A 27557-nucleotide genomic window follows, 5' to 3' on the forward strand; every position below is an offset into this window, starting at 1 on the left:
ACGGCATACATTACGACTATAAAGTAATTTGTGGGGAAAATCTTGAGGTGGGAGAGAACATTCGGAAAATTCCCAAGATCCGAATTTTTCCTCGTTATATTCCGAAATCACATAGAACTTTCTACGGATACCCTAGCATAGTACTACTACACTGCGTAGTGTTTATTTCCACCCACTATATATATATATATATATACAGTTATGAGGGAAAAACGTGGATCTTGTGAATTTTACAAAGTCCTCTCCCCACCCCCTTGGAAAAGATTTTCCCCACAAATTTCTTTATAATCGTAATGTATGTCGTTTGAAAGGTTATTTCTATAAAATTTCATTGAAAAAACCCCATGTTGGCATGGGTTGAATGGTTTGACGAAAGCTGAGAGCTGCACCAAGTTCTATTCTCATTTGGCTTGCTTTCTACAGCTGGTAGCTTAGTTTGTATGGCTGGTCACTACAATTGTGAAATAAAGTTTAGTCAGCTCCAATTTATCGATTCTGGAAAGATGAAATGCTGAGTGGACTTTGAGATTTTGAATAACTAAATGCTGCCCTTTTGCTATATTACATAAAGAGAATATAAACGATTTGTTAAACTCCTTAATGTTATTAATATTATCAATACTAGAAGGATGAAAAGCAAATTCAACTATGGCGGGATTTGAACTCAGAGTAAATGGATATAAATAAATGCCTCAGATTCAGCAGTGCTGCTGTCATTCACTTTCATAATGGTTGTTTCTAACATGAGCATAAGGCCAGAAATTTGGGGAAAAGGGCTAATTGATTAAATTGACTCCAGTACTTGACTAGTTCTCTGTTTTATCATCCCTTGAATGATAAAAGACAAAATTGACCCTGGCAAGATTTGAACTCAGAATGTAAAGAGCTGTAACTAAATACTGCAAGGCATTTTCCCCTGATGCTAACAATTCTACCATTTCATTTTATCAGCTCTGAGGAACAATGAAGGACAAAACCATCTTAGATAGGATTTGAACTTAGAATGTAAAAAATGTAATACTATATCCATAGTATCAAGTTGGATAGTAAAATATTTACTGTCTTTGAAGAAATTGCTTGTTCTCTTACATTTTCTACTAAGGTGCAAATTTTTTTTTTCACAACTGCTGCAGACAAATGCAATGAACTCGCAGTTTCTGTCATTTTTATAACTTCAGTTTTGATCAAAATATACAACTCTTTGCTGCTTAAAAGAATTTCCTCTCAGATTGATTCCATCATAAAATGGAGCTAAAAGGTCTTCCACAAGAGCAGATTAACACTGCCACAGATCTTTGCCCTTAAAAGACTTATTGAAGAACTCAGAATATTCTGAGTAAAGTATCAGTTGTATTTGTGGATTTTTCCAAGGCATTTGATTGTGTCAACAGAAAGCCATGTTACATATCCTGTTGAAACTATGGTATCCCAAATAGAGATTGTTAAAGCCATCACTTTCATGTATGAAAATCATCAAACTTTATACTGAGCACAGACAAGTTCAAAGAAAGAGTTTTCAACAGCAGTAAATATTCATCAGGGAAATGCCCAAACTCTTTTTCTTTTTGGGCTACATCCTTAGGTAAAGTCTTTACCCCATCCAAGACAACAGCATCACCTCAAGCAAGAAACAATCAAGACATTAGCAGTGTGCATCAGTCTGACCCTTACTATAGTGATGATCTTATCCTTACAGCTCATCAACTGTGTGATGTGCAAGATCTGTTAATGTGTTGCAACCAAAGTTAGTCAGTTTCTCAATGCAAAAAAGACTGAATGCATGACTGTTATTGAAAGTAAGTGTCAGTTTGCTCAACAATGGCACACTGCAAAGAAATAAATGACTTCAAGTACCTTGGGTCCTGCATTGTTGACAGTAAAAACCTGTAATAAGCTTTAAAATATCTGGCAATGAACTTTCGAAGTCAATAAGGCTTGTCTTCTTCAAGGCATGTGTTGAGAAAATTGTTCTCTATGGAGCTGTAAACTGAACTATTAAGGAGGAACTTTAACATCACGAACATGATACATACACCATGCTGCTTAAAATATCTCATGGCATGAGCACAGGGGAAATTTATGGACAACAGGTCATATTGGATGTTATATTTTAGAAACTTTTGCGCCCTAATAAAGGATGAAGACCACCCAACTACATTAATATAATTGATAGTTTAGACATATGAAACTGAAGATCTATTAAAGTAAATGGGAGACAGAGGTTCCTGGCACAGCACTGTGAGAAGCATCATGATTGCAGCTACTTGAAGAAGAATTATTTAAATCTAAATATTGATAATTACGCAGGTTTTTAAAGTTCTGAACAAAATGCATTGAGGTATTTCTTCTGACTCTTTACGTTCTGAGTTCAAATCTTGGTGTGAGGCAAACTTCACCTTTTATCACCCCAGGTTGATAAAATAAAGTACCAATGAGGTACTGAAGTGGAAGGTATCAATTAAATCCCTCCTTTGACCAGTTTTCTTTTTCTTTTCTTTTTTTCTGCACTATGCACTTAAAACAATGAGAGAAGCCTTTTTGGTAAAAAAAAAAAAGATTGAAGATATTTGCAAATGAAAAACTGATTTAAGGAGATTTAGCTGGTTTTCTAGTACATCCCACGACCACTTGGTACCTTTCTCAGAATTTCATGTTGACCTAGATTAAAAAACAAACAAAATGTGAAAACTAATTCCGTGCTTTAGCATTAAAAACATAAATTAAAGGCATTAAAAACATCTGTAACTTACAGCAAATTCATTAGTAGGAGAGAGAGAAATAAAAAACCCAAAACAAATCAGCACTATTTGTGAACATGTAAACACTTCCACAAATTATTTGTATTCAGAAAGGAAGCAAAAAATTCATCACAGGCTACCTCAAAAACGAGTGGTAATGACCTCATCTTTGCAACGCAACTGGAGATTTTAATGGGCATTTTGGGCAGCAATCCGGTATCTTCACTGGTGTACACAGGGTCCATGGTATTGGTTCCTGAAACGACGAGGGAACTAGGCTACTGGAGTTCTGTGGTGCATGTAACCTTTTAATCTGCAACACTAATTTCAAGAAACCAGACAGCCATCTGATAACCTATCAATCAGGCGACTCTGCTAGCCAGATTGATTTCCTCAGCAGACAGCGGGATGCAGAGTTGCTCTTAAATACAAAAACCCTCCCAGGTGAAGAATGTACCCCTCAGCATAGGCTAGTCATTAGTGACTTTAGGCTCAAGGCCAGAAGGCTACCAAGAAGCAGACCAATCCAAAAAAGGAGGATTTGGAAGCTAAAGCACTCTTCAGATAGTCAGAGATTTAGGAAGAAATTTGATGAGAGGGAGGAGGAGCTACAGACATCAAACATAGAAGGTAGCTGGAAATTCCTATGGGACAGCTTGCTGAGTGCCACAGACCAAGTCTGTGGATGGTGCAAAGTCCCTTCCAGACCTAGAGTTACGTAGTGGTGGAATAGTATGGTAGACAAAGCCATTAGAGCAAAGAAACAGGTCTGGAAAGCCTGGAAGGGTGGGGGTAGCAGGTAACTGTACCAGGTAGCCAAAAGGGAGGCTGGGTGGCAGGTATATATAGCCAAAGGCGAAGCAGAAAAGAAGTTTGCCAATGTCCAGCAACATGAGGACCAAAGAACTGAGGTATTTCGGATTGCAAGACAGTGTGTGAGAGAAAATTGTGATGTTACAGGAGAGAAATGTGTTCGCATGGATGATGGTGCACTTGCTTTTAATGATTCAGAAAAGAAAGAGGATTGGAGAAGCCATTATGAAAGACTGCTGAACGTGGAGAATGAATGGGAGGAGGAGTGCCTGCGAAATGTTGACCCAGTAGAGGAACCAGCTATCCAAATAGACAGCTCCCTTATAGATAAAGCAATTAAGGGTATGAAACCAGGAAAAGCCCCCGGCCCATCAGGAATCACTGCTGAGATGCTTAAAACATCTGGTGGTGTAGGCTAAGGCCTAGTCACCTGCATTGTAAACCAGGCAGTTCATGATGGAGTCAGACCCAATGACTGGCGTAGCAGCACCATAGTCAACTGCTACAAGGGTAAAGGTGATGCTCTAGTTAGAAATAACTACAGGGGTATCAAAACTGCTGGATCAGGTGATGAAGGTCATGGAGAGGGTCATAGCCCATCTCATTAGGGAGAGGGTCTGTTTAGATGAGATGCAGTTCAGTTTTGTGCCAAGTAGAAGTACCACTGATGCCATATTCCTGGTTTGACAACTGCAGGAGAAATACCTAGCTAAAGATAAACCCCTATACTTAGCTTTTGTGGACTTGGAGAAAGCCTTTGACTGGGTCCCCCGATCCCTTATCTGGTGGGCCATAAGGAAACTGGAGATTGATGAATGGTTAATAAGGGCTTTACAACCCCTATACAGAGAGGCCGTTAGTAAAGTTAGGATTGGCAATGAGTATAGTAAAGAATTCCAGGTAGAAGTAGGGATCCACCAAGGTTCAGCCCTCAGTCCCCTTTTATTCATCATAGTCCTCCAGGCAATAACAGATGAATTCATGATGGGTTGCCACTGGGAGCTCCTCTATGCTGATGACCTGGCCCTCATAGCAGAATCACTAACAGAACTAGAAAAGAAATTTTGGGTGTGGAAGCAAGGTTTAGAATCAAAAGGCCTTAGAGTCAATGTAGCAAAGACCAAAGTTCTAGTAAGTAGAAAGGCGAACACATCACACGCTCCCTCGGGTAGGTGGCCCTGCTCGATGTGTAGAAAAGGTGTAGGTAGAAACTCCATAAGATGTACCCAGTGTAAGCTATGAACACATAAGAGGTGCAGCAACATCAAAGGAAGATTAACCTAGAAGATAGCACAGGGGCAGGCACCAACCAATCGTGGCCATTGCCAGCCTCCTCTGGCCCCTGTGCTGGTAGCACGTAAAAAGCACCCACTACACTCAGAGAATAGTTGGCATAAGGAAGGGCATCCAGCTGTAGAAACCATGCCAGATCAGACTGGAGCCTGGTGCAGCCTCCTAGCTTCCCAGACCCCGGTCAAACCGGCCAACCCATGCTAGCATGGAAAACGGATGTTAAATGATGATGATGATTGTCTCCAAAATAATATTCATTGAACATGTTGCCTTGGGTTCAGTTCCACTGTGTGGCATGTTGGGCAGTTTTCTTTCTTCTTTCATTATATCTCTGTGCCAACCAAAGCCTTGTGTATTATATAATTGCCATTACTGTATTTATATATAAAATAACACATACAACTCATTTATTATTGTCATATTATAAACAAACAGAAGTTCATTTACGAAATTGATCTTTTTTCTACTTCAATTATTACATGTTCTTTTTCTTATAAAATACACACATCTATATATATAATAACACTTTGAATGTAGCTCCCGAGAAAGAGTAAAAGTAATTACCCATCAATGACAGGTATTACTGCTATCATCATCATCATCATCATCGTTTAACGTCCGCTTTCCATGCTAGCATGGGTTGGACGATTTGACTGAGGACTGGTGAAACCGGATGGCAACACCAGGCTCCAGTCTGATTTGGCAGAGTTTCTACAGCTGGATGACCTTCCTAACGCCAACCACTCAGAGAGTGTAGTGGGTGCTTTTACGTGTCACCTGCACGAAAACGGCCACGCTCGAAATGGTGTCTTTTATGTGCCACCCTCACAAGCCAGTCCAGGGGCACTGGCAACGATCTCGCTCGAAAATCCTACAGGAGCCAGTCAGGCGGTACTGGCAACGGCCACGCTCAAAATGGTGCATCTCATGTGCCACCCGCACAAGAACCAGTCCAGGGGCACTTGCAACGATCTTACTTGGCTTGCCGGGTCTTCTCACGCACAGCACATTTCCAAAGGTCTCGGTCAGTAGTCATCGCCTCAGTAGCCATCGCTATATATACAATAAAAGTATGCAGAAAACATATCAGCACATAAAAATAAAAATACCTCTTAAATTCATGATTTAATAAACATGACTTGAAAAAGTATCTCTTATGTCATATACATTACTTCTCAAATTTTTAATTTTATCCCATCTGAGGTAATTTATCCCTGTTACCTGATCCTTGCTATAGAAGAACTCTAAAATTGTAGGAATTTAATTGTCAGTTGTGGATTTATTTTTTTTCAATGGCAACTGCTATAGTGAATCTAAGTCAATATATTGAAGATATTGTCCTTGAATGTCTCACAATGAAATGCTACCACTATAATTTATCTAAGATACATCAAAACAGGGGAGACTCTGTGGTCCTTTGACCTACTAGAAATATCAGTCAAGTCTCTCTTAAATTATGCCCCATCATCTTAAAAATGTTATCTAAAAATGCATTGGATAATGTATTAGATACGTGATGTCTAAAAACAATGAAGAACGACAGAAGGCTCTTAATTATATATCTTCTCAATCAAGGGAGACTGGGAGATAAACAATAACAACAATGTCAGATACATCATTTGTGTAACTTAATAAACTGGAGCTGACAAGTTAGGCATAATGGATAACACTTCTCATTTCTTATGTGAATGGTCAGTGAACTTGTATAATTGTTAGTTTTGGGCAGAATGCCTTGCAGTATTTTTTATGGCTCTTAATGAATTAAAGGTCAACTTTGCTTGCATCCTTTTATGGTCAATAAAATAAAGTACCAGTCTGAGGCTAGTCTGATTGACTAAACCCTCAAAATTACTGGCCTCATGTTTAATTAGAAACCATTTGCTGTACGATTGACATTCACTCTTCACTTTAGATTAATAAAAGTGAAGTTGAAGGACTCCTTTGTGTCATATAAGGACATGCATCTTTGCAGTAGAAATAAAGTTTATTATTTTCCATTTAATATGCCACAAACACTCAACCAAGTTATTTCTTGTTTCAAAGTTCTAAGAAGAAAGAAGCAAGGTTTCCTAAATATTCATTTGAATAGTAGATTAACAGTGTGAAATGTAGAATTACAAGTAACAATATAGGATTGTTTTAAACTTGACTGTTTTTCAAATTCACTATTTATCAATGACCTATCATTGGCTATTTGATCTCCAAGATATATTTTCTTTAAACAGGGCTCATGTATATATCACAGACTTGGACAGTTATGTGCCACTAATGCAAGAAAACATTAATGTAAATAAGGAACATACCACTGGTGAAATTGAAGCCAAAACTCTTAACTGGGAGAGCTCTAATTTCTTGTGTCCAGGATTAGATTATATCCTTGTCTCTGACTGTATATACTATTCTCAAGTAAGTACTGTTTAGTAATTATTCTTCTTTCTAAATTGTTTATTCATTTTTGTAGAAGATTTTATAATGAAAGTTTCTGCTATATGTTCTGTTTAGCAAAACAGATATGTTTCTGCAGTTTGTAGAGGTCATTTTGGCTATTGAAAATATATTACATATTTATGATTTGTTCATAAATATAAAATGTAAATTAGATTCTATTTACTTGAGAAACTGTTTCACTGATCTCCCTTTGCTTGTTTGCAATAATAGTGTACATGTAGAGGGAAACAACTACATTTTATGAGTTGGGGAAGCAACTTATTTTGAAATGAAACTTAACCTTTGAAACAGGTATATGACTATTGGCAACTCCACCAAAATCCATGAAAAATCAAATTTATTTAAAAGAGATCAGATCATGGATATCTACAAAATGCTTTAGTACAACTTGAAGAAAGGCATCGACTTTACTGCATACTATTCACTTAGAAGCAAGGAACACATCAGCACACAGATTTTTCACTTCAGCTCACTATACAAGACTCAAACTGGAACTTTTCACTTTAAATCTAGGTGCTAGATTTTATGATCTTTAATAGCCATCTGTTGATTGGTCAACAATACATGGCCCATCGCTAAAGGAGTGCACTTGACGGCATTGCTTCCTCCGTATTCAATGGTGCACCCTCACATTTATTTGGAAACTCCACTTTAGCATTATTAGAAATTAGTGGCCACCCAGAATATTAAAAGTTCATAAAATGGAATGTGAATTTTTTTTATTTACTCTTTGCTCAGATCACTAGTATATTCAGGCTATCACTAGTTTACTCAGATTCTACTGTTTCATTTTTTGATTTTGCTTAAATTATTTCAATACATTCTATAAATAAAATGTAAGTAATATTTTACAATTTTAGTCCTTAACTTAGATTTAAAAAAATTAAAATAAAGGCAACAACTTAACATTTTAGGGGGAAAAGAGCAATGCTCTTTGAAAGGAAGCTTAATCTTTGAGACAAGTATATGACGACTGGCAGGATCAACCAGGTATCATTGTCATTATCACATCTTCAGTGATCTTCAGCTGATTTCATATTATATCTTTCATGGCATTGATGTATGGGAGCAGTTTAAAGAAGGTTCAAGTACAATTTGTGATGGTGGCCTCTTTTTTATGAAGGTCTCAGATTAAAGTCACTTAATATGATAATAGTTAAAGAAAGAGGAGTAGTGCAACCATCATTGATTTAGAAGATCACAGAATCTTTTAGTTTATGCTATTTGTAAGTTTTTTGTTTTTTGTTTAATTGCCTTTTTTTGTGGCATTTATAAAGGTACTGCTGTGCCAGGGATTAGTACAGTGATGAGTTTCGTGTACAAGCTGGAGTTCTTAGTCCATTCTTATTCATCATAGTTCTCCAGGTCATAACAGGAATTCAAAACTGGATATCCATGGGAACTGCTATATGCTGATGATCTTGCTCTTATTGCAGAATCTGAAGCAGAATTGGAGAAGATGTTCTGGATTTGGAAGCAAAACCTGAAATCAAAGGGCCTTAAAGTTAACTTAGCAAAGACTAAAGTTGCTGTTAGCAAGAAAGCAAATAAGACTCTCTTTCCATCAGGTAAATGGCCCTGTCACTATGTAGGAGAGGAGTAGGATGTAATTCTATTTGTTGCACTAAGTGTAAGCTATGGATGCTTAAAAGATGCAGTGGAATTGCAGGTAGGTTAACAGATAAGGTTGCTTTTATGTGTGGCAGATGTGCAGGAACAGTAAGCACTAAGAGCATGAGAGACTTAGACTCTCTCAAATGCCCAGGAGGTTCTCTTGAGGTAGTAGATAGTTTCTGCTATTTAAATGACCAAATTAGTAATGCTGGTGGATGCTCTGAAAGAATATGATGGAGGAAGTTCAGAGAGTTAACTCCTCTGTTGGCAACAAAAGAACTCTCTCTCAGAGTGAAAGGTAGATTATATGATGCTTGTGTGAGAATGGCTATATTACATGGTAGTGAGACACGGGCTCTGACTGGAGAGGAATGAAGATAGTATGATCTGTTGGATTTTCAACATCAGTGTGCATGACCAACAAAGCACAGCTGTGTTGAGAGAAAAGTTACACACAAGGGGGATTAAATGTGGCATATAGGAGAGGAGAATGTGTTGGTTTAGACATGTGATGCATGTGAGTAAAGACAGCTGTATACAGAAGTGTCTGTCACTGAAAGTGGATGGTACCTGTGGAAGAGGGAGACCCAGGAAGACATGGGATGAGGTGATGAGGACTATTCTTAGGAAGTTCGGACTCACAGAGGAAATGACTATAGACCAAGATGTTTGCTGATATGCGGTTCTAGAGAAGACCTGCCCATGGCAGTAAAACTTAGAGTTAGAAGCGTTGTGTCCCACTCACATGTATCAACAAACTTTTCACACACCCTACCCCAAGAGATCTACATCTCTTCTAAACTGCATCTTTCTCTTCCTCACATTTCCTATTCATAAACTATGATTGTCTTCCAATCCCCTTTCCTGCCCTCACTGCCCTGCTCACTGTATCGCTGCTTTCTCCCACCACCACCACCACCCCAATTTTGTACTCAGGTTTTCACCAGTCACTGCAATCCTACTTGCACCTTCTTGGCAATACCTGACTGCATATATTACAACCGTCATACCTCTCTCTTCCTTACTCTACCATCACATCTGTGCTCTGATCCTAGTTAGTTGTGAGTATACCTTGTACTTCATCTCTCTTCTGTTCTCTGTTACACTTTTGCTGTTTCCTATTCTTATTTTTTTATTGCCCACAAGGGGCTAAACAGAGGAGACAAACAAGGACAGACAAAGGGATTAAGTCGATTACATAGACCCCAATACGTAACTGGTACTTATTTAATCAACCCTGAAAAGATGAAAGGCTAAGTTGACCTTGGCGGAATTTGAACTCAGAATGTAGTGGCAGACAAAATATGACTAAGCATTTTGCCTGGCATTCTAACGTTTCTGCCAGTTTGCCGCTGTTTCCTATTCTATTTCTCTCTTTGCCTTGCTCTTCCCTCTGGCTGAGTAGCCATGTATCTCCCCTACAACAGCACACATATTTCTGCCCTCATTCTTGATCATTCTTTCACTTCTCTTGTTTTCCCTCTGACTAAGTAACCAAGTATCTCCTTTACATCAGCACACCTATTTCTGTCCTTTTTCTTGTACTTCTCTCTCTCTCTCTTCCTCTCCCTCTCTTTTCTTTCTATCTTTCATTGGGTAACCATGTACCTCCTTTATAGTAAGACGTCTCTTTATTTCTCTGTCACACTCTAACCTTTTATCATTTTATACCTGATCACCTCCTCCAATGCCCCCTCCATTATAGCAAGACACCTGTTTCTGTCTCTCTTTCACACTTTAACCTTTCATCTTCTGGCACAAGTTCCCCTCCTCAAATTCCACTCCTCCTCTCATAATTCCTTATCTTGCAAATTACTTGGTGACCCTGTTAGTGCTGGTGCCATGTAAAAAGCACCCAGTCCACACTGTAAAGTGGAAGGGCATCCAGCTGTAAAAATCGTTCCAAAGCTAACCTTAACTCTGCTAGTGCCACGTAAAAAGCACTGAGTCCACTCTGCAGTGTGGTTGGTGTTAGGAAGGGCATTTAGCCGTAAAAACCATGCCAAAACAGACACAGTAGCTTAGGGTAGTTGTCTACCTGGCTGGGTCCTTTCAACTGTCCTATCCATGCATGCATGGAAGATGGACATGAAATGATGATGATGATATGCACATTATCGTTGGTTAAGCAGTTAATGTCCTCCTTATGCAAATGAATGCCTTCATCATTTCAATGATTATTTCAGAAGAATATAATTTCAGTCAGTTAACTATCAATTGATACACAAGATTAGTTCCAATATCATTACTTATCCAGAGTAATTGGTATCTAAGATCAGTTTGGTCAACGTATGTATCCTCTTCTTGTATATAATCAATCAACTCACTTATATTCTGATATCTCTCTTTTACTTGTTTCAGTCATTTGACTGTGGCCATGCTGGAGCACCGACTTTAGTCGAGCAAATCGACCCCAGAACTTATTCTTTGGATGCCTAGTACTTATTCTATCAGTCCCTTTTGCTGAACCGCTAAGTTACGGGGACCTAAACACACCACCATCGGTTGTCAAGCGATGTTGGGGGGACACAGACGCACAAACATATACACTTACATACACACACACACACACACACACACACACACACACACACACACACACATATATATATGTATATATGTATACGATGGGCTTCTTTCAGTTTCCGTCTACCAAATCCACTCACAAGGCTTTGGTCGGCCCGAGGCTATAGTAGAAGACACTTGCCCAAGGTACCATGCAGTGGGAATGAACCCGGAACCATGCTAGTTTTTTTTATTAACTTTCCCTATCATTCTTGTATTATTGTTAGCTAATCCAGCTCGATGGAAAGAATGTTATTAATGCAGCAGTATAGCCATTAGATCATAGCAGATGTGAGATTAATATTGTTAAATTAAAGCAAATATATAGATTTATTGTTAAAAAAGTAAAAAGAAAATTGTATTTAAACAGTTAGAATTTCAGAAGTATTTACACCATCACAACTTTTCCTTTTTTACTGACTTCCTTATGTTATCCGTGTTTAATTCCAGTCTGTAAAACCTCTTGTTAATACCATTACTCGCTTGAGTGAGCCGAAAACTGTTGTGTTGTGTAGTTATGAAGAAAGAACAACAGGAAAATATCCAGAACTTCAACGTGACTTCTTTAAGGTGAGTTAGTTATTATAAGGAAATTTGTTTTCTAAAAATTCATGTTAAATCATCCTGCTGTGTACTGAGTATGTATATTCAATGTTTGCTATTATACTGTCCAATCTTATATGAAGTGTGCTTCATACTTTTATGAAGGTAATGGCTTAATAGTAAAGGTATTAGGCTCACAATCCTGAAATTTTGGGTTTGATTCCCAGATCAAGTGGCACATTGCCTCCTTGAGCAAGGCACTTCATTTCACAGTGTTCCAGTGTCTACTCAGTTGCCAATGAGTAGTAGTCCAGTGTTGGTGCAACCTCCTATCCTGCTAATTGTCATACTTTGGATGTGTTGCTGGGTCCAGCATGAAAAGGCTCAGTGGGTATCTTATGTCTCATTGTGAATGACAGATGTTTTGTTTTTATAAGAACTTTTGACAGTTCATCCTGTAAAATTTGATCTAATAATATTCAGCATGTAATAATAATCTCCATATTATGTATACATATGAGACTGAAATATGTTGAGTTCTTTGGTAATGAAGCAGTATAACAATACTAAGTTGAGACAGACAAAAATGTAGATCCCTGACAATAATTTATTTGGTGTTTAACATTACAAAGGTTTTGAAGAAAAGAAAAATTCTTTCATTTCTGATTTTTGTTTTTCAGTTGATGGAAGCAAACTTTAATGTTGAAGAAATTCCCAGAAGCCATCAAGATGATTGCTATCACAGCTCTGATATTCATATAATGAGATTCATAAAGAAAGCTAAATACTAAACATGTAAATTTCACTCTTTCGGTATTCAACTACACAAATACAAGTATTGCTGATGCGTTGTGAATATCTCATTGTTACACCACTTTGTGTATCTGGACCAGATCATATAAATGCCTTCCATGAAGGTGGATGTAAATTGCTGTTCTTTAACAATGCACTCTATTTTAAAATTTCATTTGTTATTGGTACCATTAATTGTCACCAGCACCTTCCATGTCATTACACTTCACATTTTAAGAAACTTGAAAACTCAAATAATATTAACTTGAAATTCAAAAAGAGTTAAAAAAGATATTTGCATTTTTCTTTTTTCTAATTAGCAGAGAGTTCTGAAGAGAAGAATTTTGAATCATCTAGTGCATTTACCAATAAAGAATAATATAATTAAGATAAATAGCAAACACTGCCAAAGTTACTCAATGGGAGTACATAATAGCTATAACAAGATTTGAATTTCTAGTTTTCTGATAATTGATTGAGTGACAGACATAAGGCAAGTTATAACTAAAACTTTATGGCAAAATAACTGAGTTAATTATTGGCAGACACATCTTTTTAATATATTGATTTTTATGAATTAAAAATCATTTGTTTTATGGCAGTGCCATGCCAGGTGTATATTTCTTAAATTTTGTGATACATATGCATACATACATACATATATATATATATATATATATATACCGGAGTAAGCACATAAATGTGCAACAAGGTGAAAAAAAGAGTACTCAAATACCAGAGGTAGAGTAATATGCTTTATTTAAAAGCAGCAGAAATATAACAAAAAACTGTTACTTGGAGTTTCACGTTCCAAAACTGTCCGATGAATGGGAACGTGAAACTCTGAGTAACAGTTTTTTGTTATATTTCTGCTGTTTTTAAATAAAGTATATATATATATATATATATATATATATATATATATATATATATATTGAAAAATGTTTCTATTCTTTGATTTCATTACACTTCTGCTCTCATAAAGAATTCAAATTGTAAACTTAAAAAATTTTATAACTTTTTTTCATTATTAAAGCTGATAAAATGAATGTTGGTTTCTATAGAAATTAAAATGAAAAATGAATGAAATCTTTAGACAAGAACCAAGTTATCCTATATTTAGATTTTTATACTTTATTTAGTAAGGATTCTTTTTCTTGTAACAATAGTCTAATATGATTATTTCATGGCATTGTTTTACTTTTCAAAGTAATTATTTTTATTTCATAACTTAGACAATTCAATATTTAAAATATAAGGAAATAATTTTAATACATTTCAACTTCCAACTCAATGCATAGCAATAAAAAATGAGCATAGTATTGTTACATAATTGTTTATCAATGCTTTCCTTTCTAGTATTTATTGGTTTGCTCTTTCTTAATTCATGTTTAGTTTAAACCGTAAACCTGTTGCTGTTTGCTTGTGAAAATCTCCATCCCATAACTGTTTCATTGTATCACAAAATTGTCCTTTACCATCCAATCTGTAAAGAAAGACAAAGGAAATTATTCTCTTTTAAATATTATTTTTAGATGTGAAAACATAAAAAATTTTTTTAATCAATTTTTTAACAGAAGGTGGGTTAATTTAAGATTGGACAAATATGGATATTTACATTTAGACTAAATGCTGATGTAAATCCAAAGTGAACAAAATACTTGTGGAGGTAGGAGGAAACTAATCTTTTAGGACTGATCTTGGATCTGAGAAGGAAGATTTTTTTGATTGAAGTGTTTTTAGCCAGTACTAAGAATATTTAAAAGGAGAAGGAAGAGTGGGTTAAACAATGTAGGTGTAGGTAATGTATTAATCAAAAAAAGGAATTAAAAATATTAATACTATATGTTAGTGTACAGGATGGAATTTGAACCATAAAGAAATCACTCCAAAACCAGGAAACATCTTAAACACTTAGAATAAAATCACGCCAAAACCAGGAAACATCTTAAACACCTAGTATAAAATCCTAACCATAACATGCTGTGGTTTAGAGTGTCACCAATGGCAATGGAGAACAGAATAAAACACTTGTATACATTCACTAAATACATTCAAATGAAACTTAACAGATTATCATTGTCATCATCATTTAACATCTGTTCTCCATGTTGCCATGGGTTGGACAGATGTGTTTGAGAAGCTAGATTAATGGTAAGGATAGAGTTTACAAGATAGCATTTACAAATTAAGGAAAAAAACAGTTTACTTTATCGAAGTTTATTAAAACATGCTTCCAGGAAAAACAACTTGGCGATAAGGGCAATATTCTAACAGTCACAGAGGCATTGGACTCTGCCTCACTCATCTTCCAGCCACTGCATCAAGGGTGAAATATTGTCAGGTAGTCTTATACAGTGAATATAGCTCGAAGCCTACATTTTAAAATTCCGGGGTTGTCTTATATACTCCAGCATATACAGTATGTAAAAAACAAACCCTAAGTCTAAGGAAACTGGTGGTCCCCTACATCAGCATAGATTATACATTGAACAGATTGAGTCATGAGACTCAGTGTGTTCCTATGCCACAAAAAAAAAAAGAATCTGATGGAAAGACTAACACTAGGCTTTCCAATAGTTTACAGTTTTATCTAAACTTGAATTTTTACTGATGCAGAACTGCCACCAATTCTCTCTGACACTGTATTATATAATATAAATATATTATAAAGCTAATAGAAAATGTTCTTTCTTCACTGTCTGTTTCTGGTCTCTTATTTATATATGTATATATATATATATATATATATATATATATATATATATATATATATATATATATATATATATATATATATATATATATATATATGCTGGTGCCACATAAAAAACACCCAATACACTCTGTAAAGTGGTTGGCTTTGGAAAGGGCAAGCAGCTGTAGAAACCATGCTAAAACACACAATGGGGCCTGGTACAGTCCCCAGCCTTACCAGCTCCTGTCAAATTAGCCAACCCATGGCAGCATGGAAAACGGAATTTAAATGATGATATCTCTCTCTCCAACTTTGCCAGATCACTGTTGTATGCTGATACTCCTACCTATTACACCTGATCATCAAACAAAACCTTTTTGCCAGGTTTTGTTTGATAATCAGGTGTAATAGGTAGGAGCATCAGCATACAGTAGTGATCTGGCGAAGTTGTCTTCTGCACACAGTTTGAAGAAAGCTGTGAGTTTTGTTGACTCTGAACAGTTGGCCTGTTCTTGGGCATTGTCCTCTGTGAAACAGATACGTTGACCATTTTCAAGATGAACATCTAGATCCATAACTGGTTGATACTGCTTGTGGATGTCGAACTTGTTCAAATGCTACATAGCCTCATTAGCAGAAACATATCTGCCAAGTTGATATCCCCTGATTTCATCCCCTTCTCGACCCTCCTTTTTTAGTTCAGCAGCTGCCATATTGGACTCTTTGTTGATGTACTTGCATATGTACTTGATGCTTTTAACAGAATTGAATGCCTCAACGTTCACATGGGCCCCAAATGTTTCTGATAGCAAGGGGTTGTAGGGAACAATCCATCGGTTGTCCTCTTCAAACTGTATTGTTTCTGTTTTGTTTGTTTGCTCATTTTTCCACTTTAGTGGTATTATTGCTGTAAATCCACCATCCTCAGGGCTGAGTCACCTGTAGAGTGGATATCTGTCACGTCCCGTGCACATTTCTGGGACAAAGGCCCTCAGGTACCTCTTGGTGCACATACCGTCCTTCATGCAAGGTGAAGCACTGTTAAAGATACCACAGGGCCCATGCATCATGTGCCTCTTGACAATGTTGTACAAATCACTGGTTTGGGAGCAGTGCTGATTATTCAATCCACAGAGTCAGAGTGGGTTTTTTCTTTGCACCAAATCATGGTATGAGAATGAGGCAAACCCCCTTTTTTGCCACTCGATAGTGTACATCCAAGCATTGAGTCCTCAAAATATTTTGCTGTCCTTCAGCAGCCACAACAACTTTTTCTGTCTCAGGTTGAACACTCTTGTGATCAGATCATGTCTTTCACTACTGTTCTGACCTTCAAAGAGGTAGTCTTGAATTTCAGGCCACTTGGAGTTGCAGGTAAAGGTGATGAAAAGATCAGGTGAACCGAATTTGTGAACCTACAAAAGTTGAAGGTAAGATGACACGTTTACCAACATTGCATCCATCACCATCTTTATTCAGGGCATCTTGGAGATTGTGGTATTCCTTGGACCTCAATTGCTTTTGACTCAGTTGAATAAAAAGCAAGTGTTCAGTTGGCATTTTTGCATACATGTCCACAATGAACTGGCTTGTTAGCATCTTGAACTGCAGAAGATGGTTGAGTTCTCCCTCTCTCATCATAAGACGATATGCATAGAATTACCTGCAGGATATCTTTTTGTTGGTTGGCATATCAGTTGCCAGGTTAACTTGGTAAGGCTCATGGTGATAACCATCTTTTCCATAGGGGATCATCAATGGGTACTGCAGGCAGTCATAAGGACTGCCTGCAGTACCCATTGATGATCCCTGTGTTTCTTCATAATGTTTGTCAACTGGTTGTTATGGTGATTCAAGGCAATATCTCTTATGCTGTGCTCTTTGACGACGATAATGATTGCCACCTCATTGTTGACAGGTGCATTGAATTGTCCTGCATGCTCACCAGATGGTTGTCTGTCAGTATTAATGATAATTTTGAGTTCAGGCTGCGCCTCCATCTGCTCCAAAGCAAACTTGAAGCTATTCACATAACTGTGAGTAGATTGAAGCATCGTCTGCAGCTGTGAAATTAGATGAACTTTACACGGTGTATTTGTTCATTTTCTCCTCCCATGAAGTAAACTTGGATGAACCTTGGCTCCACATCTGACAAAGATTGAAGATTTCCGAGTTGATGATAATGCTGCCCTTGGATCAAGAGAGTGCCTCCTTCAAATTCAATGTGGTCTGCACCAAAGGACATCATCATGAATGCTGCATTGTAGCGCATTGTCTTGTTGCGGAAAGTGTTGCCATTCTTGCGTCCTCAAAACTTCTGGAGGATCTTGCAAACTTTCAAGCTTCACCTGAACGAACAGTATATGGAAGGAGGCTTACCTGGCCATCTGTATGCCTTGCAGTAAGTGCAGACAACATTCATTTCGCCACTGGACACCACCAGATTGCTGGAATAATTTCTAGTGGGTTCATAATTGAATGCAGCTTTGAACCACTCTCTCCTTCTCGTTGCACTGGCTGCAGATCGTGCAGTCTGCCTTTGCATTCTCTCGAGTGACCCCTCGGTTTGTCTTCTCCGTCGCCTTGAAGTTCTATCTGCTGTCTGACGTACCCGTTTCTGAAGCTCTTACCATAGCAGTAGAAATTCTGTCAGATGAGAAACATTGTTCTTTGGCTGCATCACTCTCAGCAGCTCTCGCCATAACAGTAGAATTTCTGTTAGATGAGAGACGTTGTTCTCAAGCTGCAGTCGTCTCAGAATGTCGTGCCCTGGCCATTGCTGCTCGTTGTGCAGGCAAAAACTCTTCTCTCTCTTCCTGCATCTGTTCTCGTCTTGTTGCAGCATAAGCAGCATGTCTTTCAGAGAGACGAAGCTCTCTTTCTTTGGTTGTCTCTTGATTTAAGAGAACACTTTAAGAATTAGTATCAGCAAGTTACAGTATTGAATTCACGAAAAATAATTTAATGAGTGATCTAAAGAGTTTTAGAGGCTATACAGATTGGTTGGATTGTAATAAGTAAGTTAAAACAAAGAGATATAATCAAAAACTAATTTCAAGTCTCAAATTTAGTCCTCTTAAAAATTATTAGAGCCTATCCATGGCAGTTGGATTTAAAAGAATAAGTTTCAGCAATAAGTAATAATCAAAAAAATAATTCCAAGTCTCAAATTTATTCCTTTAAAATTATAAGAGCCTATCCATGCCAGTAAGTTTTAAATGAGTAAGTTAAGACAATGAATAATAATCAAAAAATATTGAGGCTATATTTAGTTGTAAGATTTCATTGAGTAATTTAAGACAATGAATAACAATCAAAAATTATTTCATGTCTCATATTTAGTCATGTAAAAAGTAGTAGAGGCTATCCTTAGCAGTAGGATTTATATGAGTAAGGTAAGACAATGAAAACTACTCAAAAAGTAATTTCAAGTCTCAAATTTAGTTATGTACATAGAATTAGAGCCTACACTTAGTTGTAAACTTATAATGAATAAGTTAAAGCAACAAATAACAAAAATGAAAGTGAAGCTGCAAACCACAGAAACAGACAATTGAGTAAATTAAAATTACAATGTTCCAAAAATTGCTTATCGAAAGAATGGTAAGGCATTCTTGGAATGTGGACATTTAAGTAATGTACAGAAGACCAGTGCCTATCTCTAGCAGTATGATTTTAATTTTACAACGGTGGATATGTTAATGAAGCATATAACTCACATGTAATCGCCTTTGTTGCATTTGCGCTGTACAAGAATTCACAGCTCGCACTTTGGCTCGTGTTCGTCGTGGCATCAAGTATGTATAATTTCAATCTAATATGCTAGGAGGTTTGGGCTATCTATATACATAAATGCGGAATGGTGTCTGTGTGTAAGTAAGTAAGGAAGAAAGTTTGGGGTTACTTTGACAAAACAATCGATAATTGCGTGTGAGCAGTGGTTTTTGTAAAATCAATAGGCTTCATAGGAATTTTATTTTTTGCTGTAACTTTTTCATTATTGATCTGATTTCGATGAAGTTTGAGATGAAGGTCAAGTTTGTGATAAGGGTGATGCATAAAGTGTTTATTTAATCCAGGAGAGCTTGAAGTGGACACAACTATAATTAAGCATTTCCTTAGAGACTATTCTATCGATTTTGTTGAAATTTTACATGTGAAGAAGTGCAAAAGCTACAGGTAAAGTAACATCGAGCTCACAAAAAAAAAATTGATGCCAACTGAGCATTATTGAGTTTTCGAAGGGTTCCAGTCTTATTGGAACTTTGGGACATGTGATCTACTTATGTGCCAAAAATCATTTCGAATTGGTTAGATGGTTTGGGAGGAGTTAGAGTAACCACAAACACGCACACAGACAAACACCATTACACATTTATGTATATATATATGTGTGTGTGTGTGTATATATGCATATATGTATATAAATATATGTGTATATGCATATAAATATGTGTATATGCATGTATATATATGAGTATATACATATATGTATGTATATATACGAGTATATATGTATATGTATGAGTATATACATATATGTATGTATATATATGTGTATATACATGTATGTATATATGAGTATATACATATATGTATGTACATGTATGAGTATATACTTGTGTGTATATGTATAAGTAAATACATATATGTATGCATATGTATGAGTATATACATGTATGTATGTATATGTGTGTATATACATGTATGTATATATGTGTATATACATATATATATGTATATATTTATCCATATATACATATATGTATATATATATATCCATACATACACATATATACATACATGATGGCTGCCCCCTTGTTATCGAGTATGGCCATTGCACGAGGCTTAACTGTTATCGGTGCTGTGATCGAATGTGACTTTTTAGCCCAGCTAAAGATCTACAATGTCTTGTACAGAATTGGCAACTAAAACCTTTACAGGCAATAGCCTGCTGTAGTTGTAACTGGGATTCATGTACCTTTGCATGTCTTTTAAGTCTTGCTGAATTACACTCCCTTCCACATGCCTGACAGATATGATTAGTATGGTGTGTAGCACCACCACCAGCGCAATCCTTTTCTACCTGCTACAGTCAATAGCTATGCCCTCCCATGTGTCAAGAGAGATGCTAGCATCTCTTAAGGAAGCCTTCAGCAAGTCTTTATACCTCTTTTTTTGGTTTATGTGGCGGTCATTCTCCTTTAGCTAACTCTCCATAAAAGAGTTGTTTTGGCATCCTTGAATCTTTCATCCTGACCAAATGACCACTCCATCTGAGCCTTTGCTTCAACACAAGAGCTTCTATACTTTCACACCGAGAGCTTTCCAATATCTCAAGATCACTGATACAGTCCTCCCACTTAATGCCATAGATCTATCTGAGACAATTTGATGGAAACGTTCCAGTTGTTTAAGGTGGGATCGATATGTAGGAAAGGTTTTATGCAGGGTACTTCTGGACCGTCTGCTGAAACACGTTGCAGATTGTGTTCTTCCAGAAAGTCAATCTGGCTTTTGTGTGGGAAGCGGCACTGCTAATGTGATCTTTTCAGCTGGACAGCTTCAGGAGAAGTGTGTGGAACAGGGTCTGGATTTATATCAGGTTTTTGTCGATCTGACAAAAGCCTTTGATACCGTTAATGCACTGTGGAAAGTCCTCCAGAAACTTGGTTGTCCTGAAAAGTTCCTTGTTTTGGTTAGGTCTTTTCATGAAGGCATGAAGGGTAGGGTTAATGTTAGCGGTAAAATGTCGGAGCCTATCTCAATACAAAATGGAGTGAAACAGGGGGATATTCTGGCACCGGCCCTATTTGCCATATATTTTGCAATGGTTTTCTGTATTGCATTCAGAAACTGCAGATATGGTGTTTACATCCATTATCGAACCTCTGGCAGCATATTTAATATCAGGCGCTTTGCTGCAAAAACAAAGGTATTTACCTCTAACATAAGAGACCTTCTGTATGCAGATGATTGTGATCTAGTAGTGCTCACAGAGATTGATATGCAACATATTTTGAATGCATTCTCTGATGTTTGCACTGCCTTAGGAATGACAGTCAATCTCAAGAAAACTGTTGTCATGTACCAACCTGCCCCTGGTAAGCAGTATAGTGAACCAAATACCTATGTGTATGGTAAATGACTTGATGTGGTTGATCAGTTTGTCTACCTGGGAAGCACTGTTAATAGATATGGCAATTTGGACAATGAAATTCCATATAGAATTAGGAAAGCAAGTGATGCTTTTGGAAGGCTAGAAATGCATCTCTGGAGTCGGCGAGTCATATGCAGGAAGACAAAGATAAAGGTGTACAAGACATGTGTTCCCTCTTCTCTTCTTTATGCCTGCGAGACATGGGTCACATATCGATACCACCTTAAACAACTGGAATATTTCCATCAGATGTGTCTCCGATGGATCTATGGCATTAAGTGGGAGGACCACATCAGTGATCTTGAAATATTGGAAATCTCTCAGTGTGAAAGTATAGAGGCTCTTGTGTTAAAGCAAAGGCTCAGATGGAGTGGTCATCTGGTCAGGATGAAGGATTCAAGGATGCCAAAGCAATTGACCTCCGTATAAACCAAAAAAGAGGTATAAGGACTTGATGAAGGGTTCCTTAAGAGATGCTTGCATCTCTCCTGACACATGGGAGGGCATAGCTATTGACTGTAGCAGGTGGAGAAGGATTGTGCATGAGGGGACAGCTACTTTTGAGAAATCTTGAGTTGCACTTGAGTAAGTAAGGAGGGATGTCAGGAAGGATGTATATATATATATATATATATATATATTTCTAGGTATGTATATGACAAGATAATTTTTGCCTCTTTTTATGGAGACAAAAGAGTTTATAAAACTACAAAAAAGAAGTGCTCAAATGTAATTGAGACAAAGATAAAAAACATTGATCAGAAAACAAACATCAAATTCGAGTCAATGACTTTATGATACATAACACCACGCCTCCAAACATTTGATCATATATAAATATTACCATGGCCTTTCAACATATAAAGAATACATATATAAAAAACACAGAAGGTAAAAAATATATATGCAAATAAAAATACAGATATATAGAACGGCCTATCAAGAAGGTATATACAATCAACTAAAAATTCTAAAGTGTGTCATGGGGCTAAAAATCTAAATAAATTAAAATATCAATTGACTAAAAAGATTTTTCTTACTCCCTTCAAACAAAAAAAATATATGTCAAAAAAGTTCATTTCATAAAAACCATGGTAGGTTGGAGTACAGGAGTGTAAAAGAGTCCCACAAAATCAAGTCAAACACATCTATGGCCATTTCGGGAGTTCACTGCCGCGGTTCAATTACAAGTTAAGGTGCATCTCAGCAATGACCCCCTCATCAAGATGAACAGGAATCTCAACAAATTATTTGTGAACATGGTATTATGTATAAAGTTGTTGACGCAAATTTGACGTTTGTTCTCTGATCAATGTATATATATATATATATATATATATATATATATATATATACACACACACATACATATATATAAATAGTTTCTGGCTGGACAAATATCCAAAAGAAATACCAGAACGGATCAACAGAGACTTCATAATTGAATCAATTAAATTCATCCTCCAAAACAACCATTTCATGTTTGATACCACTGTTTATCGCCAAAAATCTGGAATTGCAATGGGAACCAGGGCAGCCCCAACCATTGCCAATCTAACAATGGGCTATTTAGAAATAACAATATATCAAGAGTCATTTTCAAAATTTGGAAACACTCTCTCTCAATACATAAAAGAAAATTGGAAAAGATTTTTGGAATCCGCTTCATCCTCTGGAATGAAAACATAGATAAGCTCCTGGAGTTCAAAAGACTTCTCAATAACATTAACACTTACATACAATTCACAGTGGAACACAACCATGAGGAACTCCCATTCCTAGACATACTGATTAAAAAAATAAACAAAAAAATAGAAACAGACATTTCTTACAAGACCACAGACACTAAATAATATCTATTATCTAGCTCATGTAACCCGAGATATATCAAAACAAATATCCCTTCAGCCTTGCAAGAAGGATTTGCACTATAGTATAAAAAAAAAAAAAAATACCAGAGAACTAAGATTGCAAGAGCTTAAAAATGTACTCCAGGACATGCATTACCCAACTCAACTCATAAATGAAAGAATTAAATGTACAAAATCAATTAATATTAAAACATTAAGAAAAGCCCAATGCAACAACACATCTACCCTCAAAGCACTACCTTATATCTCCACATATAACCCCAGAAACAAAGAAACATTTAATATCATCGTCTACAATCTTCCAATACTCCATAGGGACCCGAAACTTAAAGAGATTCTATGTAACCATAAAATCATTAAGAGCAGCAAACAGCCTAAAACATTGAAAATTCTCACTAATGCCAAACTATTCTCTGGAACAACGGACACAAGAGTCATAAAGTGTGGTTGCCCTAATTGTGGAACATGTCCCAATCTGTTGGAAGGATCAGAATTCCATTTCAGACAAGGACAAATATTCAAAATCAAATCTAACTTCACTTGCACCTCCCAAACCTCATTTACGTAATCAGATGCTCGGGCTGCCAATGAAATTATATTGGCTCAACAGGAATATTCGATCCAAAAGAGATGTATGGTCCACAGACAATAAATTTCCTCCCCACAATATGACTAAATATACCTCAGTCAACACATTGTCGAATGTGCAGAACGATTACAACCACAATTCAAAATTTTCCCATTTTATCAACTTGCCTTCTGGACCTCAACACAAGTAAGACTGAATAAAAAAGCCTCAGTAATCCAAAAATATAAACCAGAATTAAATATGAATCCATATTAAAAATAAAGGACTTACCGCATCTAATGGAAGATCTAAAGGGTAGGACAGAGGGGGAAAGATGAGAAGGGTTAATGAGGTGGGGGAGGGAGCACTAGTAGAATATGTAGAATATTGTGTTACTAGGTACAATATTAAACAAATAAAAACAAAATATTATTTCAAATATTCAGTGATAATGATTATTTTTAAAAGTAGACTCACTTATTTCTAACAAAGTTTCCTTTAACAAAGGACCCATTTGCCCATGTGTATGTCCCTTCTCCATGGAACTGATTATTGAGAAAATCTCCTTCATAGACATCTCCTGAAGAATGTTTGAGCTGACCAATGCCATTCATTGCATCATCTTTCCACATGCCCTGATAAACTGTGCCTTCAGCTGCAATATATCTTCCAAAACCAGACCTCTGTACATTTCCATCTTGAGTATACAAAAATTGTCCTTCTGCAAGATAATAGAAGTAAATTCATTGGTATGTATACATACATACATGTGCACACATGCATGACATCTAGTGTGATAAACTGAAGACCAATGCTAGGATAAGCACTGATTTTTCTGTTTTTTCCTGCTCTTTAATAGTGTTACATTTCACTCACCCAGTACTACATAATTTATGTTCTAACATGTTAAATTTGTGCCATATTTCGTTTCTTTTATTTTTCTTCTTTCTTTACCTCATGTTAAATTGTTCTCTTTAATATGATTTTTTTCTGTCTTCTCAAACTTTGGGAGCTTGCTTGTTTGTGATGGTCCTGCCAACGATGGTAAGAAAAGTTTCAGTAACTAAAGATAACAATAGAATGCTAATAACATTAGGAATATTTTTTTATCAATTTAGAATAGGTGTAAATAGCATCTATTGTAGTATATGCAGCAAGTGTTGAAGAAGAAACGATTGTAGATTCAAGGAAAGGACAAACACAATAATGTGTGTAAATCTACTAACTGCTAGCAGACCACAGCACAACTTTTCTTATCTCTTACATATACACATGCCATCAAACAGTAATAAACCAACAATCACACAGCTTTACTGCCAGAAATACACCCTATAAGTTCCAAAAGTTTAGAGCTGCAATCATAAACATAAGCACAGTGAAAGATAGGTTTAGTGAGATTGTAGGCTTGCTGAGAAATGGATCAAGTAATTGCGGTGGTCAGGGTGTGCAATAGCATAATTGAAATTTATCTCTGCACATGCTCTACAGGTAGGATTGACAGAAGAATAGAAGAATCAATGTTGTAGACAGAGACTTCATTATTGTGACTGGCGACTTCAACAAACAGCAGAGAATACAGTGGTGGTTTCTGTGACATACATGGAGCTATGGATATAGTCTAAGACATAAGGAGGGTGTAGAGCTTCTTGAGTTCTGCGATTTAACAAATCTAACAATCTGCAACACACACTTTAAGAAACCAGCCAATCATCTCAACACCTACTAATCTGGCAAACACAAATCAAGTAGACAACATTCTCACTAGGAAACATAGATTAGTAGTGAGTAACTTCAGAGTCAGAGCTAGACCAACACAAAATCAAAAGATGATAGGGAGAAAGAAGATATGGAAACTAAAAGATTCTGCTGTTGGGAATACGTTTAGAGAAATTGTAATTGATGCATATGACTATATAGAGGAAGATTTAGATACATGTCACACAGATAACAACTAGGAATATCTATGAAATAACCTGTTTAGTACTGCAAATCACAGCCAAGCCAAAGGTAATGTGATGGTGAGATGACTCGATTGATAGGGTGGTATAGGTTAAAAGACAGGCTTGGAAAACCTGGAAGGAAGGTGATAGTAGGAAGTATTATCAGCAGCCATGAAACAGGTATACTTGGCCAAAGGTGAAGTGGAAAAGAAGAGATTTGTGCATGTTTTGCAAAGTAAGGATCAAAAGCATGAAGTCCAAGAGAGAACCAAGACATCATTGTAAGGCATGTTTACTATTGATATAGAAGATAAGAAAGTGGCATGAAAATGCTATTATGAGAGGCTGATGAACATAGAGAATATATGGGATATAGAGGGATTGTCTCATGCTGGCCCCAGAAAGGGACTAACAATTCAAGTTGAGAGCAGTGTGGTAGATAAAGCAATTAAGGACATGAAGAGAAGAAAAGCTGCAGGCTCATCAGAGACAGTTGCAGTGAGAATTAAAATACCTGGTGAGGTAGGATACATGACTACCATTTGGATATTTACTCAAGTTATGTTGGAAGGTGCTACACCCAATGATTAGTGTTGCAGTGTCATCATAAACTGTACAAAGGCAAAGGAGATACCTTAGAGAGAGAGGAAATTGTTGAGAATTAAACTACTGGATTAAGTTATGAAGGTCAGAGTGCCTCATAGTACAACTGAACCACCTACCTTGGCAAAATTGAGATCTGAGATGCACAATGTGTGTATATATGCACAACTAGCTTCCCTTTCATTGAATTTCATCCTCATGACATCTCTACTGCCAATCACCTCTCTAATCACAGTACAGGGTGATTCAAAAGTCTGTCATGTTCTAAGAACTCTTACATCATGAACTACAAATGGTAGCATGATTGAACTGGTACCATTTAAAAGTTAAAAGTGTCGAGTTTTCTTCTGTTAATTTAATTTAAATTTAATTAATTAAATTAAATTTTGCTTTTTTGTCTCTTTTTAGATCCAGTAATGTCATTCACAAACAAGATAAGTCATTTTGTATCCTAGAATACACTAAAACTGAATCATGGAGTGAGATGGTGGTGAAGCGAAAGAGTATATTTACAATTATAGAAGTGTTCCCAGCTGACTTTGTTTCCTCATAGCTTTCTGAAAAATGGATATTTAGCCAGAGGGGAAGCAGATAAGAAAATATTTGCCAATGCTCTGCGCTGTGAGGACCAAAGACTCGAGGTATTTCGTGTTGCAAGACAGTGTAGGAGAGAGAATAGTGATGTTGTAGGAGAGAAATGTGTTCGCATGGATGATGGTACGCTTGCACTAAATGAGGCTGCAAATAAAGAGGTCTGGAGATGCCACTACGATAGATTGCTTAATAAAGAGAATGAATGGGAGAAAGAGAGCCTGCTGTATGTCAACCCAACAGAGGGACCAGCTATCCGAGTTGACAGTACCAGGGTAGATAAAGCAATTAAGAGTATGAAGACAGGGAAAGCCCCCGGC

General features: G+C 36.7%; 2 protein-coding genes across 2 annotated transcripts in view; one reads left to right on the forward strand and one right to left on the reverse strand.

Moving 5' to 3' along the window:
- LOC106883149 (protein N-lysine methyltransferase METTL21D) overlaps positions 1 to 13422 on the forward strand; it is a 15786-nt gene extending 2364 nt beyond the window's left edge. Inside the window, exons 2-4 of the mRNA XM_014934053.2 lie at positions 7070 to 7250; positions 11922 to 12041; positions 12695 to 13422. Of these exons, the coding sequence (XP_014789539.1) occupies positions 7070 to 7250; positions 11922 to 12041; positions 12695 to 12805 (412 nt within the window). The 3' untranslated portion in view covers positions 12806 to 13422. The remainder of the gene's footprint in view (positions 1 to 7069; positions 7251 to 11921; positions 12042 to 12694) is intronic.
- Positions 13423 to 14052: 630 nt separating this feature from the next.
- The window catches only part of LOC106883141 (MORN repeat-containing protein 2), a 32253-nt gene continuing 18748 nt past the window's right edge, over positions 14053 to 27557 (reverse strand). The window contains exons 3-4 of the mRNA XM_014934032.2: positions 24581 to 24824; positions 14053 to 14292 (exon numbers count right to left, since the gene is read on the reverse strand). Coding sequence (XP_014789518.1) covers positions 14187 to 14292; positions 24581 to 24824 — 350 coding nt within the window. The 3' untranslated portion in view covers positions 14053 to 14186. The remainder of the gene's footprint in view (positions 14293 to 24580; positions 24825 to 27557) is intronic.

This window comes from Octopus bimaculoides, chromosome 4, assembly GCF_001194135.2.
Source record: "Octopus bimaculoides isolate UCB-OBI-ISO-001 chromosome 4, ASM119413v2, whole genome shotgun sequence".
Taxonomy (NCBI): domain Eukaryota; kingdom Metazoa; phylum Mollusca; class Cephalopoda; order Octopoda; family Octopodidae; genus Octopus; species Octopus bimaculoides.